This window comes from Sinohyriopsis cumingii, chromosome 13, assembly GCF_028554795.1.
Source record: "Sinohyriopsis cumingii isolate HCF-2022 chromosome 13, ASM2855479v2, whole genome shotgun sequence".
NCBI classification, from domain to species: Eukaryota; Metazoa; Mollusca; class Bivalvia; order Unionida; family Unionidae; genus Sinohyriopsis; species Sinohyriopsis cumingii.
Window position 1 is genome coordinate 39,915,674 of NC_142973.1, and position 21,500 is coordinate 39,937,173.

General features: G+C 37.3%; 1 protein-coding gene across 1 annotated transcript in view; it reads right to left on the bottom strand.

Annotated features, from left to right (window-relative positions):
* Positions 1-8,732, bottom strand: part of LOC149785260 (uncharacterized) — a 63,296-nt gene extending 54,564 nt beyond the window's left edge. The window contains exons 1-2 of the mRNA XM_089979107.1: positions 8,637-8,732; positions 5,143-5,385 (exon numbers count right to left, since the gene is read on the bottom strand). Of these exons, the coding sequence (XP_089835233.1) occupies positions 5,143-5,384 (242 nt within the window). The 5' untranslated portion in view covers position 5,385; positions 8,637-8,732. The remainder of the gene's footprint in view (positions 1-5,142; positions 5,386-8,636) is intronic.
* Positions 8,733-21,500: the final 12,768 nt, after the last annotated feature.

A 21,500-nucleotide genomic window follows, 5' to 3' on the forward strand; every position in this document is an offset into this window, starting at 1 on the left:
ATTATGTTCTATGGAGCTGATTAAGATTCTTTGAACAACATAGTTCTTGCCATTGTTGTTGCAGGGTTGAACGTCATTTTCCGAACAAGATTGGCTATACGTGGCAGCCAGTATAAATGGTGGAGGAAGAACCTGTAAAAAAACCCAGAAAGAACCATTTACCCACAAGAAGCTACTGGCAAAGCTTTCTCGCATACCCACACTGGCCAAGCCCAAGTCTCAAGCATATGTAGACAGAAGTGAGATGGCAGTGATCCATAATGGTGAGCGCTTTAGACCACTCGGCCACTTGGGGCCCCAATAGTTCTTGCCTCTGATTGATGAAAAAAACAAAAGTATTATTTACCATGCAATTGTCAGAACATTCATATATATTTGTGGATATTATCAACATTTGTGTCATGAATAATTATAATTCTGATGGCTCATTTTTTAAGTCTTTCCTAGTTTTAACAAATATGTTTTAGAAGCTTTATCCCATCTGATGTTGCAATGGTCCAGCTGAGGTTGAACATAATTTTATAAAACATTATCCTGTGGTTTAAGGTTCGAAATTCATTAATCTTTGATAGTAACCAGATATTATTAGGCATCTCTTTGATAATATTACTGATATGCCCTGACCATCAAATATTGTTATCAACTCCTAAAAGTTTATAATGCATAACATTTTTCAGTTCCATATCATTAAAATGGACGTGAAGAATATTATCTTTAATTCTGTTCTGTCTCTGTTGTGTGGTTATCAGCATCACTTAAATTTTGTCCAAATTAATGACCTTTCCAGATAACAGATAGTAGTGGTCCTCAAACAGATCCTTGAGGCACTCCATAAGTCACAACTTATTTTTTGTGGTCTCACATGACATTGTTGACCGACTCAGTGCTGGCACCAGAAAAATGATACCTGTCTCTCACAGTGCTAATGCAGGTGAGGCAATCAATTGTGTATCCAGAATACACTGATGGTCTGTCTGATCAAAAAGCCAGGAGAGGTGGTGTCAGTAAAATCTATATCTCACTCAATAAATACCTACAGAAGAAGCAGTGAATAAAACCTTTTCAATAAAAACAAAAAAAATGGCCTCTCAGACATAATGGGGAATCCTGTTGTACAATGTGGTTCTTGGAGTCCATGACTGCCGACTGCATTATGTACCAATCCAAGGTATAATGGGAATAATTAAATATTCAATGAATGTATGTTGAACTGATGGATAACACAATGCCAGTCAAGCCAACAGTAATGAATTTCATACCAACCACTGCTGTGTAACAACATTAATTATGGATAAGTTATAGGTTTCTGAAATTTAATGGAACTGTTTGAATTTTTTTTATGGACCTGGCTGATGTTTTTGAGCAGTGTCAGGGGATAAATAACATTTAAGACAAATAAATCAAAAGCCATAACAGGACTGTGTTCCATCCAAATTCATGTTATAATGAAATGTGTTAAGAGTCCTACCCATTTATGTCGACATCCTCAGGCCAAAGGAAATATTGTCAACATAGGCAAATGTTGAGTTAAGTGTTGGGAGGGAGGCTGAAAAAAGATACAAGTTAAATTCGTCAGTAAGGGGTGACCTGTTGTCAGTGAGTAGCATTTACATTTTGAGAAAACAAACAATGGAAATTTTGAGTACATGAAGACAAAACCAGCGTGAAATACACTTGTATATTGACAAATTACATTTTGGTTACCTTTGTGTAATAAAATCCACAATAAAATATTGCATCTGTCACATCCTGATATGAAAACATTCACTACAATATTCAATGTCCGCATTAGCACGTGGTTGCATAGTTGTTATTTACATGCTTCTAGTACATTTACTTAAATTGTCCTAGATTTTGGTCAGTCTGTTCCCATCTTATTGTGGCTAACAAGGGGATGGGGCTATTCACAGGGAAATGAAAACCTGTCAACATGTCGGTTTAAACAGTACATGTATTTAGTTAACAGAAGTCATCGTGAAAAGTACATAAAAGCGAACAAGAGAAATGCAACTGATATAATTAATGAAGGCATAATATTGTATACACTGACACATGCTAATGAAGTATTAAAAGAAAATGATTCTTACAATACAATAATGTAACAATATCAGCTCAAGTGGTATACATTTAAAATACATCCCGGAGATAACAAGTTATGAATTCTCTCAAAATACAAATACATGTGCAGTAAAAGATTTAATGACAAATATATATTGTTGAATAAAGTACAGGTCAGATATAGCAGCTTGCTGACATAAATGATTAGGCAGAAAAATTAAAGCCTGGCAGTAAGAACAACTAATTGTTGAACGAAGTATAGGTCGGAACTGGTAGTTAGTCGACATAAATGATTAGGCGGGAAAATTAAAGCCTGGTGGCAAAATCAACTAATTGTTGAACAAAGTATGGGTCGGAATTGGTAGCTTGTTGACATAAATGATAAGAAAACAAAGGATTTGTTCAAGCTGGGACCAAGGGCATCTGTCGACATGTACGTTTATTTTTTATCTCAACGTCAACATAAGCATGACAATTTTGGTAGTAATAGTAGACCATGGGACAGAGACTTTGCTTTTTTATCGAAATGGGCGGCTGGTCGACATAAGTGATGTCGATATAAGTGGGTAGGACTGTATAATTGGATTTCCTTGAAACTGTCTCTAACACTAGAATTATAAGGATGCATGTACGTAAACTTTACAAGGAACAGAGATAGCAAGATTTTCATGATAGCTACTATGGCCACCATTCTGGAGGTCTAAATTACAGCTACTATACTGGATGTCATGTTGGCATCATTGTCATTCAGGACCAACCAGATGTCAAATGAATTCTTTGAATGAAAATCCTATGCTGGTACAACCATTCATTAAGGAGTAGCAACAACGTTTTCAAGACGGTTATTATTCTTGATGTTCAAGAGGCAGGGATCGTCCTGGGCTTCGCCAATGTCGCAAATTGCGATTTTTTTTCCTTATTGGCGACAAAAATATCCCATCTGGAGATTTTTTTGGCGACAGACTTTTTGGTTATTTAATTTGTACATACAATCATGGATTTTGACTGGATAAATTAAAAGGGAGAATGAAAGGAAGCCACAAACTTGACTAAGCAATGCATTGGAATCAATCTGTTACACAAAGGATCCTTTGTTCGTATTGACAACCCCATCTTTAGAGTGCATTGTTACATCATAATCTGCTTATGCTGACATCTGGACTGAGTACTGTATGTTGTGATACTGTCAATCATGCTACCGAACTATACCTACAACTGACCTACTTCTGAAGACGCGAATAGAACAGATACAATTAACTGAATGGCTAATCCTTCTGTTGTTGTTGTTTTGGTTTTTTTTTACATATATACCAATACAATAGTTTTGCTGAACCTTCATAGAAACTGATAACCTTTGAAGTACCGACTATTGCGTATAAATACAAAGCAAATGGAAAAAATCTCAATCACAATTATATCTGTCACCAGTGCAGCATTTTACTCATTGATCTTTTCCTTTTGCCATTAATCCGTGTTATGGCTGCAGAGACTTAAACTCTGCAACAAGAAATAGCAAAAAACAAAAAACAGTTTTGCATAATTAATAATAATTATTTATTTCTCAAAATACAGGAGTGAAAGAATCCCTAAATTGGGTGTGAATTTATGCTTATATATACGGTCCAATATTGCCAGGTGTTGACTCGTGTAAGTTTCATTCGTGGGAATGGAGATCCTAGTTTACTGTCGAGAAAATTTATACAGCATTCAGTGATCATTCTTGGGATTTAGGAAGCAATTCACTTCAAGCTTTGTGAAGCTAGCCATAATGGGGGGGGGGGGCTGCCGAGAGACTACTGGTGTCACCTGTCAGCACTGTAGACTGTGAACGTGGATTCAGTAAGATGAACCTCATAAAAACTGACATCAGAAATAAACTCTGCATCTCATCTCTCAAGAATTTAATGAGAATCAGCATGTACAGATGTGAAAAATTAGACTTTGAAACTGCATTCAACAAGTTGGCAGCCCTAAGATCGCGGCGGATCTTCATATAATACTTTGTAACATTTTGTTAATGCTTATTGTACTTAGAGTATTAACTAACCCATCTTTTGTAATTTTCATTGCCTGTTACATTAATAGACTAAATTAACACTTCAAAAAATGTACACTACTTGTTCTGGCGACACTTTTTTGAAAATTGGCAACAAAATATTGAGGTTGGCGATTTTTTTGGCGACAGCTTTTTAAAAGCCAAGACCATTCCTGAAGAGGCATCATTTTCATTAAAGACCAACTAGAATCCTAAGTCTTTCAGTGAAAGCCCCATATCAATGTGACCACAAGATTTGAAAATCCATATCAATGTGACCACAGGACTTGAAAACCCTTGTAGTTTCATAGCTTCAATGGAATCTGAAGGCTAGTAAGATTTCAGCTGTCACCAGAACAAGTAAATTACTCAATCTACTTGTCCTCCTGACTACAAATAAATTTATGTTAAACTCTGAGTATGTGATAATCCATTCTGGAAGAGTAATAACAAGATTTTAAAGATGGCTAGTATGGCAGTCATACCTGATATCAATGATGCCATTTTATTTAAGACCAACCAGATATCATAGGAAATTTTTAAGTAAAAACCCAATGTCAATATGACCACATTCAGGAGTACTTGTGACAAGATTTTCAAAAATACTGCCATGGTGGTTCAACTGGATGTCCTAGGGGCACAATGCTCATTTAGCAGTGTGTTTGTGTGTAAGTTGTTGTTGTTATAGGTTTTAACACCATGTTTCAGCACAAGATAGGCTATACATGGCGGCCAGTATATCTGCTGGAGGAAGAACCCAGGGAAGAACCACTGACCTACAAGAAGCTACTGGCAAGATTTCTCACATACCCACATTAGAAAGCTTGCCAGGAGCTTCTCGTGGGTTGGTGGTGGCAAGTGCAGTTGGCCTATTCTACATTCCTGAGCCTGTAGAGATGCTTATATTGAAGGATGGGAATATCATCAGAGAAATATCTTATAGTCATGGTTCATACTGTAGAGCCCCTCCAAAATATATGACAGGTATGTGAAACATACATTTTTTGGAGCTGAAAACAAGACATTGTCACACAAAAAAATATTCTCACCTTGGTGTGTCAGGAATAAGAAAAACATTTTCATTTCCTTTATCACTAGATCCATTTGCCTTCTCAACACATGACGATGAATGCTTTAATTTATGATTGGTGTGTTGTGTCTTGACAGGTGACATATGATCGCTCTCATAACAAGAGTGTGTAGTATCATTGTGTTTCTCGGAGATACTTGTAGTTGTGTAAGCATTATCCCCCTTCATAATCTTATGGTGCAAATCTGATTTGTATTCCATTCTGAAAAAAAAAGAAAATGGAATAATGCAGGAAACAATAGCAACATAATTATTTTTAACTTAATCTGATTGGAAATCATTTTTTTAAATACATTTACCCAAAATTTATTATTCTGGCCATTCATGAGCTACTCAGGATGAACAATTTGATGATACAGGCAAAAATGGTTGAAAGATTAACATCTTTGTTTTTCACTTAAATCCTCAGTGCAGGACAGGTACAACTAACTTGACTGCATGATTAATAGGGCTATCTCTATCAACATACTCCTTTAACATATTTTCATCCTAGGAGTATTTAATGATGTACTTACTTTCTTACTTTAAAATGACCATAATGCTTAGCCTGAAAAGTATTTTGAGGTATGAGCAAAGAAAGCCAGAACTGAAAACGGCTTTCCTTGGTATTCTATCATACCTTAATTTCATTGATCACTTGGTCTTTGGTCAAGGACCAAGACAGTCTACCATTATTCTGCTAAATGGTTCGTCAAATCAAGGAATAGGTTACAGATGAGCCTTAGATATCTTCTGATTGGAATTTCCTATCATTTGACAAGTATAATAACATCTACAGTATTTGACATCACTTTTAATTTTGGCCAATACAAATGTCTCAAGATCTTGCGGTAAGTCTTACTGATTCCTAATGGACCAGCCCAAGGAGTTTCATAGGCTCAACTAAAAAATTTTTGTTTATACAACTTAGGAACAACAATGTAAAGCTCAATGACCACCCATCACCAGTGGGTAACTCAGCTGGTCTCAATTTTCTCATAAGGACCTCATTTTTAACAAAATAACAAACGGGCACTTTTGTGGCTTCAGTTTCACTAATAGCCCTATGAAACAAACAGGAGATCTTATGATCCTTTTCCTGTTCAACAATGAGAGACTGTCTCTTGTCAACCTGATCAGAAAAAAGAAAATGAGGAAAAAAAGAGGATCACTGTGATCAATAACTCTTGAATGATCCAAAGAACTTAGTTTGCACATTTTTTTTTTAGTTTAAGGTTCTTTTTTTTTGCTCGCTACCCAAATTCTCCATCAGTCACAAACAGGAAACTATATATTTTACATTTCCATCGAAATAATTATAAGAATTGGATCAATTTATTACGATCACGTTATTGACACATCCTTTCCATACAACTACTTTTTCTATGATGATAAGAATAGTTTTTATATTTTTCCCTTACAAGAATGAACAAATAATTGAATACACATGGAGATAGCCAAGCAGAATGCTGTTCATTTGTTGGGAATCAAAATCTCTGAGCATGGGCATCTAAGATTTGAAAATTTTCCACCTTTTTACTAATTTCAACAATACACTGAGGTTCGATTAATTAGGAACAATTACCAAACTTATGATACCGTAATTGGAGCTGTTAAATACAATGCGCCGAGTTTCAGATGGCTTCGTTTGATGGGAACACACCTTTTCCAAGCTGAAAAAACACTATCTTCTGATGCTAATATTTTATAACAGTGTTTACAATAGCCACTGCTTTGATCATGCAGAACATCTGCTGAAGTTAAGTCTTTGTTAGGGAGAGGCCATTTAATTGTGGGAGGGGGAAAAGACACGTGTTTTGAAATGTGTTTCTTGCTCTGACTTTCTTATATAAAGGACACTGAGCCATTCCTTTTCTTGCTTTAAATAATTTGCGTCAGCTATACTATAACATCTCATATTTCAAAACAAGGCACAATTCCCTCCTTATAAGACAGGCAAAATGTGGCATTTGATAGAAGGTGTTCAGCCACCGGAAAAAAAAGCAAAACTTGAATGAGAATGATGAGGAATAATTCTTATGATAGGGAAAAGCAGAATGGAAAATTTCAGAAGAAATGGACAAAAGACAAGGAATGGCTGAATTATGACAAGGAAAGGAACGTTATGTGTTGTAACTGGTGTACGCAATTCACAAAAACAAACACAGAAAACATCCAGTTTTGTTAAGGGTTGTTCAAACTTTAAAACTGAATTGGTAAATGTACATGAAAGCTGTGTGACATTGTTTTGTGAACAGGACTAGTAAAGATTTGGCAGGACTAGTAAATTTCTCAATATACTAGTCCTTCTGGCAACAAAGAAATTTGTGTTAAATTCAAGCCCTGTCATGAGGTCCTACAATGTAAGATGCCTTGCCTGATATTTGTCTTTTTAGGTCGACAAAAAACCACAAATATCAAGGGAGGCCTCTGACATTTTAGGACAGGTCATGAAGCAGTCCTACCAATTAAGAAATATCACATGTAACTTATGTTTTGGTGCTAGATCTTACTGCTTAAATGACTGCCTTGTGTAGCTTGTTCCAGTGTTGACTTACATAAGAACAAGTGTCCAAAATTTTAAGAATATCTCACACTTGGCAGCACATTTTGAAAGTTTTCCACAGATTAAAGTCATGTTGATTTTGAAGGACTATACTTACTCTGATGTCTATTTTTTTAATAAATTCAAATTCTTTCATGAGCAAATGGACGTGTTTTCAAGTTCCATTGACCTACATTTCAGTTGGCTGGAATGTGATGGAAGCCAGGAATGCTGAAGTAGTGAAAATGACGACAAATATCTTGAACAAAATGAAGCTATCTATACTTGTTCTTCAACATTATCTATTTTAATGTGTTTTGTTAAAGAAACGCACTTCAATCTAACCCAATTTTGGCATTCCTGGATTCTGTCACATTCCAAACAGCCGAACGCATCCATTTGCTACTGTCAGATTTTGATTCATCAGGACAAAGTCAGCAAAATATAGTCAGTTAGATTTATATTTGTAGAACAGTGTCGATATGGGCTGCCATGTGTGTGAGATATTCCTAAAAATATTACCTTCTCCTGACATTCGACTTGGGAACACGCTACACAAGGCCGTTATGGAGGCAGAAGACGTAGCACCGAAGCAAAAGTATCATGTAATACGACTTTCATTTTAGGACTAGGTCACTGGGTAATCTGATGTAAGTTTTTCACTCGTAATGATTTTGTTTCCATCAGGTAACTGCTTTCTTTTTCTCGACACTAAGCTCGCATCAGAAACCTGTACGTCCGCGTAAAACGAGCTGTACCATCCTTCACTCCTCCACCCCACCCCACCCCCACGTACTGAACTGTTAACTACCAAGCTCCTGTATCATCATTGTCAATATATGGAACTTTAACAAATCCTTTAAAATAATATATAGGCTACAGATAAGTATATGTGGATCCCTTAATATGAGTCTTCTATTTAAAGGTACCTTGCATGACTTCATCTGAACAAAATGTTTCACGGTAAAGTATGAAATGCGTTAACACTTTTCGCGAAGTTGAATGGATACAAATTTTGTCCAATAAAACGCTCGAATTTATTTGTTTAAAATAGTATTCCGAATACAGAGCGGAAGTTATATCTAGACTGGATTTCATTTGTATTAAGTACTGTATTAATATTAAGTTATTAAAATTGTAATTTAGCACTAGTCACCTGTCTGCCAGCAAGCACCTGTTTTAATTTAGCTCTTAAGAGATAAATGTAAATTGAAAACAAACATTCATACAATTGGCAAGTTTGACAGTCTTCACTAATTATTTTCTTATTGAACAGCAAGCATTATTATTCGCGCGCTTTTCAAATGAAAGCTTGTATCATTTCCGGCCACGCCCCTGAGAAACAGCATAGAAACGCATAAACAAATTACCGTGGTGTTTCACGCTACGTTTCCCGCGCACGCTTAACACTGTAAATCCAGTGTTTCTCTGCTATGGTGATGAGCGTCTACGGTTTGTGATTATTACACATACTTACAAGGGCATGGTGATCCCGAGCTGCCCTTTACCCGACCGAAGCAGGGAGCTGATGTGAAACAGATTGCATACCGGAGATCAGTGAGTATCCAAATTTAAGCATATATCTGTCTCCACGAAAGTGCTAATATACTGTATAATTATTACACTTTTTGTATAACGAAAATAAATTTGAGATAAGGATTGATTGTCCACTGTGATTTACAGGAGATCGTTGTAATTATGTTTACAACTGTGCAATATGATAAATATTGCATGAATATTTGTTTCCCTTTTTTATTTTTTTCTAAATTCTTTACCACGTCATTGGTGGGGCAGACAGTGCTTCCCTTGGCCGTACGTCCGTTTGTCACACCTTGGGTAAGTTTTGCATTTCAGCTTTTTTTCAGGTATTAATGCTGGGTAATTTGTTTTCAGTTAACACATTTATATATTATATCTCCCTTCTTTCCTAAACATAACAATAAACCGCAAGAGATCCTGATAGCAGGAAGCAGACTAGCTAAAATCTATTTCTGCAAGTTACTCTCAGATAGTATCAAGTGTCATAACATGGCAGTTACCATTTGTCACTAGTATTGACATCGGATCATAATATTGGTCACCATATCCTCAAAATAGTTAGCAAAGCTTTTTTCCAAATATTTCCCTTCAGTTTTCATTTAACACATTTTTTTTCATTTTCATCATGGACTATATACATTTAAAATATATAACAGTAGATGTCTAAAAAGAGTATATTTTCTATAGGCTTTATTTACTTTTGAATGAATTTTAATTTTGCTAGTACTTGTCTATCACACAATTTCTGTTGAGAAAAATGGAAAATGTAAATTTTACTTCAGTTATTTTATGTGTGACATAGAGACAGATACCCATATACTCTGATGTTCTGTATCTAACAATAATACATGTTCGGACAAATTCCATTTAATCAAATTATTGATTAAAAAAAAATATCAGGATGAAAATAGCATTAATTACTGAATAAAGCAGGATTTTTATTAGTGTGTAAAGTGTAAATAAAATTTTGTCAAAATAATATACAGCTATCACTGCCCAGATGGAAGTATGGAAGTTAGAATATGTGACAGAGGCAAAATTGTTTAGGTTGATTATGTTGTTGTTTGGGATTTGTTGTTCCTATAGTTATAATTTCTTCAATATCATGGTGCACACACACACACACACACACACACACACACACACACACACACACACACACATATATATATATATATATATATATATATATATATATATATATATATATATATATATATATATATATATATATATATATATATATATATATATATATTCTTGAAGAGCTCTGATATCATGTACAATTTCTTTACTTAAGCATTCATTGTTTTCTGTTTTTACAAAAAATTATTTTGATTCCTAAATAAAACTATTTCTTATAAATAAACATGTTGTTTTCTTTACATGAAATAGTCAGTCCTTAATGAAATAAATATACAAATATGTGTGTAATTTGGATTTTTAACATAGCTTTTAAAAATTTTTCAGTCATATCACTATGATGTTTGCAGTGTGACAGTTTATAGTGATGTCTAGCACTGGGGCATCATGCCGCAGACATGTAGCATGATGTCCCACCCAGTCACATTATCCTGACACGAGGCCAACCAGTACTAACACTAACCTCTTAATGCTGAGCACCAAGCAAGTCTGCTGTTAGTACCATTTTTGTAAGTCTTTGTTATGCCTTGGCTGGGGATCGAACCCATGACTCTCAGCATCTGAGGCCAATGCTATAACCACTAGGCCACTGGAGCAGCACAAATATGTATTTATGATCAGGAAGAAAGCCTTGGAATTCAATTCCATGCTTGATGTTGAACCCAACATCAGTTTTACCAAAGTTTACTAAATATTTCTTTGTCTAATAAAAAGCCCACTCTCTAGTTTTGACAATTTTTACACTGCAACCACTCCCATCCCACTCACTTGGCATTCAGCATTAAGAGGTTAGTCTTAAGACTGGTTGACCTGGTGTCAGGATAATGTGACTGGGTGGGACATCATCCTACATGTCTGCAGCATGATGCCCCAGTGCTAGACGTCACTGTAAGCTGCCACACTGCAAACATCATAGCAATATGACTGAAATTTTTTTAAAGCTACATTAAAAATCTAAATCACACACACACACACACACACACACACACACACACACTCCCATCCCAGTCTTATTATGAGCAAAATAATATTACTGTTAATATTTTAAAACATCATATTTTCCTTTCTGATTCAAATCATAAATATTTCTCTATGATGGGATGATCTGGATTGTGATAATAGACTTTCCATTGATTTTTCTTCACAACGTTAGTAATAATCAATATCAGCAAAGCTTTTGGCAGCTTTTGCCAACACCTAGGATCAAACTAGTAGTGTGTTATAATGTTATCTTCAACAAATCTGTTAAGTACATGTTAAGTGGCTGTTATCTATTTCTCTATTTATATAATTACCATCATCACCCCATACAATCAAAATTTGTTTCTTATGGGTCCCAAATTAATCATTTTCTCCAATAAACTTAAACCTCTCAACTCCAAAAACCAAAGCAAATTTTTATCTCAGTTTTCATTGTTACACTTGAAAAATCCCCACATGACATAAACTCATAGAAAATTTGGAAATGTATTTAAGTTGCTCAATATCTGACAATTGATTGACCAGATTACTTATGGTTAGCTAATACTATGGTAGGCTTGTCAGTGAGAAAATAACTCAAGGGCACAAAAGGTTAAAACAATACTAGATACACGTTCTGACAAAGATTAGACCAATATGAAGTCTTCATACTGCACTGCCAACATTTAAGGTAAATTTTTAATAAACTAAATGCTTGTAGGTAAGCCATTTAAGAAAGATTATGTTCATTTAATTGTGATTGATGCTATTAATTTTTAAAAAATGAATAATGGAATGGTATGGTTTATATTAAATATACATGGGCTTTATTAACCAGGCATGCGGTCATGGTTTTGTTGCTTTGCCAATAGATATCGACAATACACGGTTCTCAAAGTCATATGCACTCTTGATTTTCGGAGGGAAAAAATCATTACAGGCATGTACTAGTATCTAAGTAACCATGATTGTCATTTGGCTTCACTTGCGAATGACCAGCTGAGTATTGTAGGATTTAACTGTCCTTACAGGATACAATTATCCTGATCAAAGAGTGTGAATCTGTGCCAAAACCTACATTGAACAAACTTTTAGAAAAATTTGGCATAGGTACATAATGAGGTATCTAAACATTATGGAGTATCATTCATAACTCTAATGGATTTATAGTAAATTATAAAAATACATGTATCTCATTCCTTAAATGTTACTTTAGATGATGGCCATATTTCTGTGCATTGATTCATGTGACTGAATTTGGTTTTTGAAGGAACATGAGTTGCTCAGCTAATTTGTTATTAAATGTTTAATACATCAAACAGCTTTCTCATTTTGTGTACTTATACACATATATACACAGATGTTCTCTCTCTCTCCCTCTCTCTCTCACTTGTTTTCTCTCTCTTTTTCTCTCTCTCTCATCACTTAAGCACCTATAAAAAGATGCACACACACACACACATACACACAGATACATACACACGCACACACACACACACACACACAGAGTAGATGTTATGGCTCTTGGTATGATTTATCTAGAAAATTATGTAATTTCTCATATGTTGAGACTTCATGTAGTTTTCAGTGCAAAAACAATTATTTCCATGATTTACAAAGAATAAAGTTGTGTTTTATTGATGCTATCCCATTGCATATGCTTAGTTAGTATGTGTATTATGACAGAAGCTCTTCATCACTTTGCAGATGAGTGATATTTTAGACTTTAATATCAGAACCCCCATACATACTCTTCCTTTAGGTTAGTATCCTGACTAGATGATGAGAATTGTTTCCTCCCATTAGGGTGAACCAGAATGAGGACCCCACATATACATGCTTCCACTCTTCATTATTTTTTCAATCTCCATATTGTAATATTGAACAGTCCCTATGTAAAGAAGAAGATTAACCACTGCTTTGTGGGACAAGGAGCAATTATATGAATTGTCTTGTGTGCTTTATTCTTTAAACATTAGAATTATACCCTAAATGACTTTTATCACTATTTATTGAAGCTCTCTTGTAAGTCTTTCAAATATTTGTTCCACATCCTTAACATATGTCTTGGTTTTTAATTTATCCTTTTTAACTCTTCTTAGATTCTTTGTTCTTAAAAAAACAAAACAAACAACAAAAAAGCAATTTTTAAGTAGTATCCCCTAATGATTCACAGCTCAGAAAGTTGTGAGAAAGTTATGAGTTGCACCCTCTTCACTTTCAGTCCCAGGAGCTCATTGTTGGTGATGCGATCAAGCCATTTGACAAGGGTAGTGCTCAAATTTAAGTCGATTAGATGTGGGGATGGATCTTCCTACAGATCTGAGTTACCTGTCAAGTCTTTCTCTGGTGACCAGTCACAGGGCACTGGGAATGGGTCTTTGGAGCCCCTATGATATGGTGATAGGGATTGGTCAAAGACCCTCTCTCTCTCTCTCTCTCTCTCTCTCTCTCTCTCTCTCTCTCTCTCTCTTTAGACTACCATTTCAACCCAGGGGGTCAAGGAATCTGATTACAGGTACTAGATGAATGCAGGGGATCAGATCAGCACCCCTTTGTCCCTATTATCCCTCTGAGTCCCTATTCAATGAGGTGCCTTCGTCTGCAGGTAAGCAATTGGCTCTTTCCTTATAGGCTGCCATGGACTTCAGGACCTTGGCTGAATATCAGTGAGGTCATGGATGTGGGCCATGGACCTACATCATCTCACATTATTGAGCTTAAAAATCAGGAAGGGGAATAGACCTTGTTCCCCAAAATGCTCTAGGCAGGTCAAGTGTTGCCCTAAACCATCAATGGAACCCACTGCTATTAACAGTCCATTAACTCCATGGGAGGAGTTATATGTTCAAGTTTCTCCTGCCCCCAAGGTTTCACCCAAAACAGAGTGATACCTTCCAGGAAAGAGTACAGGATGACAAGGTCCTTTCTATCCTCATTGAAACCAACAAGTTTGACACAGATCAAGCAGATGTTTTACCCTTTCCTTTGAGTCCTCTTCCCCATCATAACCTTCTGTTAAAGAGGCTGGAAAGGAGGTATTCTGGGCATTTAATAAAATGGTAAATGAGGTCTGCCACATCTTGCCTAGCGATCTGTGCCCTAAACCTTCACATTCCTCTGACTTCCAAAATTCTTTCCAGTGTGGAAGTTTTTGGGCAAACTCATTACCAGATCTCTTGCTCCTTCATCACTCAGTTACAATCAAGGTGCTCTCTGAAAAGTTTAGCAATGGTAAACATTTTGCTAGTCAACTTAGTGGGGTGGTATGTCCCCCTCTCTATGTTATGGCTCTTGGTAGCTGCTTCTAGCTACAAGATTCAAACTGCATCCTGGCCCACTAAATCTCTCACTTTGGATGCTAAAACAGCTCTAGTGGTTATTTCTATGGTGACTTTGCATGACTTACAGTGAAAACTCTGGAATCCTTGGTGCAAAAGACTCTGTCAAAAGTAATATTAGCTTTGCTGACCTCCTTTCAGGAGCCCCATTCGGCCTGCCAAAGAAGGATCCTCAGTTGCTAATGGATCTTCATCGTTTGATGGAAGCAGTGGCAAAAACTTCTAGGCATGCATTGTTCCTGTTCATGACTTTTTCAGCGGGGTTTTCTCCACTTCAACAGGGATTTACCCTGGACATTTCCATTATCTTACTAAAGCTCAGTATAAATCTTCAGAGTGGTCCACTCCATGGCTACTTGGGATTTGTGAGACCACGAACAACAGGTACTTGCATCTGCTTCTGGCTCTTTGAAACCATATTCAGGGCCCTTCAGCTAAATTCTTTATAGCTGTGTGATCTCCATCAAACTAACAACCCCAATTCAGAGCTCCACCTTGGCAGTCATGCCCAATAATAGGCCCAGGGAAGAAGTTCGCAGGCCCTTCTCCCTTTCCTAAGAACATAGACAACCTTGGGACTTGCACCCTCCCCTGCATATCATATCTCTTTCTTTTGTTTCCATTAACGCCAGACTAAACCTCTTTTGAAAGGCTTGATCAGGCATAACAGTCGATGACTGAGTCCTTTATATAGTAAGAAATGGCTACCGGATTCGGTTCTAGGATCTCCCTCCTATAGTAAAGTACCCCATTTGCTTCAGGCAGTTAAATATGATGCATTTAAAGGAAGAGGTTCATTCCATTCTTTGGAAGGGCGAAGTAGAGAGGGTGTTAAAAGATCAATCTCCAGCCTTCAGTTCCCGGGTTTTCATGGCTCACAAGAAAAGATGAAAATCTCATCTAATTATCAACCTTCCTTTCTAAACAGATTTATGCTGGAGGAACTATTCAAGATGGAGACCACATATTTAGTCAGGAATGCAATAAGATCTGGTATATGGGGAGGGGGTCTCCTTTGATCTGCTGGATGGATACCTCCATATCCCCATATTTCCTCCAAACGGGAAGTAGCTCCGGTTTTGCTTGGATGGGAGGCCTTCCAATGTTGAGTTCTAGCCTACGCACCCGGTGCTTATTACATGGTCATGGGAGTAGTTGCAGCCCATTTAATATCATTAGGTACCCAAATCTTCCAGTATTTCGACGATTGATTGATCCACAATGGCGAGCTAGAGTCCCTCAGACTAAACCTGTCTCACTGTTGGCCCAAAGCGACCAGGCTGGGTCTTCTACCAAACTTAGAGAAATCAGAACTCAGTCCATCTCAAGCTTTTGTCTACGTTGGGATAAATTTCCTAACAAACAGATGGTTAGTCCGTGTCTCTTTTGACAGAGTAAACAAGATACTATCCCTGCAAGAGACACTGAGAGTAAAGACTGCATTGACAGCTCGTCTTTTTTTCTTCTCTTTGCTGAAAATCTTGAATTCCGCAGCAGACCTGGTTTCCCTAGCAGGCTGCACATACTCATTCCGCGACCCAGAAACCACACAGGGACCCCATGAATGTTGTGATTTCTATGGGTCGGAATTTCTGCCATTATCTGAATTGGCAGACAAATCGGGGCCAGTTTTTACAAAGCCCCCTACCCCTGAACCCCACTCTTACCTTTTCGCCGACGCAACAGATTCAGGGTGGGGAGTTCAGCTTGAAGCGAATAACTGAGGGTCTTGTTCTTAGCCCTTCATGGGTGCATCTACCAAATAAGAGGTCGCTGGTGGTCCCCTCTGATAACGCTTTCGTGGTTGAGTACATTATGTGTCAAGGAGGCACCTTCTCTCCGCGTGGAGGTATGGTACCTTTTTCGCTGGAATGACACACCAAGTTCTCTACATTACCGGTTAAAACACTATTTTGTCAGATAGTCCTCACATAATAGTCGCTTCGCCAGTATGTCACAGCCTTCCTGCTCAAACTGGGGGAGGGGCTTCTCGGATGGACATGTTTGCCACCAATTTAAACAGCAAGCTTCCCTCTTACATTTCACCAGTCCTTGACCAGAGGGCCTGGGCAATGGACCCTTTCAGCCAAAGTGGGATTGTGTGTTTCCGTGAGCCTTTCCACTCATCAGGATGATCCCACAGGTCCTACACAAAGTCATGCACTCTACGCATCAGCTCATTTTGATCGCTCCTTTATGGCCCCAACGACCATGGTTCAAAGATCTTCTCGAACTCTGGTGGGCCATATTACGACCTTCCATCACAGGAGGGACCTAATGTTGCAACACAGGGTCTTTCTCCTATACAGCCGCCCACGGATTATCCACCTTCACCCTTGGCTAATCTCCAATGATCTCTCCGCAAATAAAAATTGTCGATCGAAGTTGCCAAGTGTATCACTCTGTGTAGGAGAAGATCGACGTCTGAGGTGTACGATGCCAAAAGGAGAGTCGTGTGCGATTGGTGTAGTAAGAAAATGTAGATACTAGTTGTTCCTCTATGCGCGCAGTGGATGATTTTTTTTTTTTGTCATATCTTTCCCAAAGATCAACAGTACTCGGTTTCGAATATTAATGGACTATCGAGCAACCCTTTCCAACACATTAAAATTTTCAAATGATCCCGTCTTCAGGACAGATTCTCAATTAGCAAACCTGATTGTGTATTTCGAGCTTCAAAAACCAATGTCTTGGTCTCTAATACCTAAGTATTTAATGATCTCTTAATAAATTCACTTATGAACCTTTTGGTGAAGTTTTCTTCGAGAAACTTACACTATAGACGGTTTTCATGCTCGTCTTAGCGTCTTCGAGACGAAAGAGCGAGCTTTATGCCCGATTATTTGGCTGTGTTTGGTTCAGTGTGGATTACGAGTCGGTTTCTTTCCATTGCCAGGGTTATTTTTAGCAAAACAAAAGCGGCTTCCATCGTTTGCTCCATTCCCGACTGAGATCACCAATCTCAGCCGTGTCTGTGCTGCGATGATCAAGATAAACTTTTATGTCCAGTTAGGATTTTCCCTTTTTATTTGTCAGCCTCTAAAGCGAAAAGTGAGGGTAAGAAGCGTCCTTTCCTCCCTATTAAAGGTTCGATTGATATTTCAGCTTCCACCATTGCTAGATGGATTACATTAACTATCAAGAGAGAATACTATTCTCTTACTGACAGGGACCTGACTTTCATGAAAATTAAAGTCATGAGGTTCGAGCTATTACTGCCTCATGGGCTAGTCTAAGTCATTTCGTATTTGGATGATGTGATGAAATCCGCATTTGGGTTCTCCCTCACTACTTTCTTCTCCTTTTACCATCGCTCATTAGCTAGGTAATCGAAGCGAGGGCATTTACTCCTTGGGCCCAATCGTCGTCGCCTATCAAGTGGCCCATGCGGATTCCATCCCTCAGTAGGCTCGTACTCTTTAATAATGGTATTTTTTTTTTATTCGTCAGTTGTGGTATCGTCAGTGTACCATCAAACTGATAAATTCAGCTATGCAAAAGCAACATGTATGGTTTTTACTGATATTTCATTATTTTAGGAACGATGAAAAAAAAATAGTTCTAATAATGTAATACTTACATGTTGCTATTGCTAGATTCCCTTCTCTCCCCCAACCCCCCCCCCCCCCCCGATATCCCACTAAGCTAGGCTGATGTCAAGAAAAATATTAAAAAGCATTACGAATTTGCAGCATAACTATGGAGTGTTCCATAACTATGGAGTGTTCCATCCGCGACCCAGTGTTACCCGGAAAAAGTACCAGTTATGCAATAGCAACAGATAAGTATTACATCAGTAAAATTAGGTTTACACACAACCACTTGCCACCACCATCAAAAAGAACAAAAAAAAAAAAACAAACATTTTTTTATAATAACTGGCTATTTTCGGGCCTAACATATAGTACAAATTTCACAGTGACAACATTTTCTGCTGAGTGTGTATTCTGGTTGAGAAATTTAAAGAAAAAAAAGTACAGCTCCCGACCTAGATATCATAAAACTCGAAGAGTGAGTTTCTACTATCAGTCAATCAGAGACGACCTTTCAAATATATATATATATATATATATATATATATATATATGACATCATTTGTGATTCGTTGAGGCAAAATCCGAAATTCTAACTCAGGCTCAAGAGTGTTGTGATTTCCAGGTCAGATGTCTAACAAATACAATGAAGTGAGATAAAAGACATGTGATATCAACCGTAATTACCCCAGATTTACATTCCTAGGCTACCAAAGCGGTCGTAGGCGAGGTTCGCCTTTCCTAGAGCGTTTCAGCGCTGACCCTCAACACTCTCCATGGGTGCTATTCAGATAACATATACAAAAAAAAAAACTGCCAAGGAACAGTGCAAAACTTGCATTCAACTCTAGATAAGTTTTTTTTTTCAAGTGCAGAACAGACAAGACAAACAGAAAACACAAAAAGCGTTGAGGTTACAAAATTTTACATGATTATTTCTACAGGAATAAAAGCTTGAAAGTTTAATGGTTCAGCTAGTTGGGATCAACCTGACTGATGCTGAAAAATATTTTATATTGACCTAGAAATTGATGAGCCATAACACCATCTATTGGGGGGGGGGGTTATGTAAATTTGCGTAACCGTATATAATATCCAGATATTGCGTTGTTTTAGTAATAATTATAGCTTATTGGGTAACTAACAAGCAAATTTAAAGAATTATATAAATGAAAATGTACAGGCTGCAAAAAGATGATGATTTTATTTGTGTGTGGCTGTCTTATTCTAGTCTTCTTGGTTTAAGCCGTTTGGTTTCAATGTTGTAAGGAGGCGAATCCAGTAAGACTCCTTTTCTTTCCTGGTTTCGGAACTCCAGTTGGGATTGTGAGCAGTTGCAATGTGTTACATCACTGAATGTGTGGCCAAGGGAAGAGATGTGTGCTGCAACTGGGCTTCCGTACAGCTTCTTAGTCATCCAATCAGATCTGTGAAGACTGGTCCTTTTGTGTAACTTTTCAGTTTCTCAGACATACTATAGGATACGTATCTTACACTTGATGAGATAAGTTACGTTCTCTGTTTTAAACGTTCTGTTTGGACCATGTCTGTTCAGTATTTCGCCAGTCGCTGTGCTAGAAAATGTGCTGGTTTCTATCACATGTTGACAAATTTTGAACCTTTTATCGCCACAGGGGCTTGATTTACTAGGGTGATCTTGGTTTGTGATTGGCCTGAGCTTCATCCTGGCTAGGTTGTCTTTGATGTTTTTAGATCTCAGGTAGGCTACTACTGGTTTGTTCGGGAGGATTAACTTTAGTGTGTCACATGATTCCACGATGGGCCAGTGTTTCCTGATGATTTTATCGAATGAATATATATATATATATATATATATATATATATATATATATATATATATATATATATATATATATATATATATATATATATATATATATATATAATTGTTGGGTTTGTTTTCTATGTATCTGTCATGATATGTAAAGATTATCCTAGTGTTAGTTTCGAATTTTAAACGTTTTGTTCAGTTAGTTTGTTTTAAAGCTTCTGTCGCCTTATAATAGGTTACGTTATTTATTATTATTACTTTAATAATAATGTCATGCGATCCTAGTGTTTCCTCGCTGATGCTCGATTGCGCGAAGGGCCCCTACATTTCATGAATGAGGATGTGAAAATCGCGCAGGATTGATTTGCCATGAGCGTAAATAGAGAGAGAATATTTACCAAGCTAAATCCGAACATGTAAGTACTTGACTTCTGGAACAGCCGCCATAATCGAGCACTTACTTAGTAACTTTTTGGAACTGAACTGTCGAACACCTTCATTGATTTTCTACTTACAGAAAGTATTTTACCAACTGCACCTGGCGAGGTTGTACAGTGGCGGACATGCAATGTTTGGTATTGGTTGATAATGTCTCAGCTGTTGCATGCAGATCAAATATATACGACATTGTGCCGTTATCATAACACACGATTCTTGGTGCTGTGCCGACAATAAAAACATACTGTAAGGGGTATATTCATAGATAAGACTCCCATGCTCCCCTTACCACCTTAGTAACTTAAAGACTTGGCGTATGAAAATTGCCCGTTGGGGGTGGGATATACCTTCTTTTTGTCAAAATCCTGAAGAAAACACTGGATCATACCTGTCATATAAAAGGAACCGTGTTGCACTGAGGTATCTTACAGAGTCCACTTCATATGTATAATGCAATCACAATTGTACGATGGTCGATCATGCACAATGAACGGCAGGGAGCATAGATACATCTGCCGTCACAAAATGTGTCGGCAGATCAGGGTCTACGCAGTTAGATTTTAATCATAAGTTGAATGATCAGTGCAGGTCTTGACTTGCGTTATACATGAGCAAATAGAGAAACCGGTTTTTTGTTTTGTTTTTGCTGTTTCATAACAGTTGTGTTGCTTGTTGAAAATATCCACTTTTATGTCGCCTCCATTAGCAAAGGCCTGGTTAATGTTTTGGTTCAAGTTACAATTATTTCAACATGTTCCAAGCTCTAGTTATCATGATTGGTATACGGAATTAGTACGCACTGCCCTATATTGTCATACACCTCTGTCTGATCCTCTTAGCAGGTAAAGGTCATTGTAAAATCTGGAGTTTGGGTTTTATAGTCATAGGCTCCGAACTCGAAAAGGGATAGCTACCATAACGTTGCTCCCACTTTTCGCCCGCTTATCCTCGTGCAAGGTCATGGTCATTTGAACATACAACTGTGTCATGTCTACATAAGGTAGAAGATCAGACAAGACGTAATTCATTAGAATTCTGATTTATGCA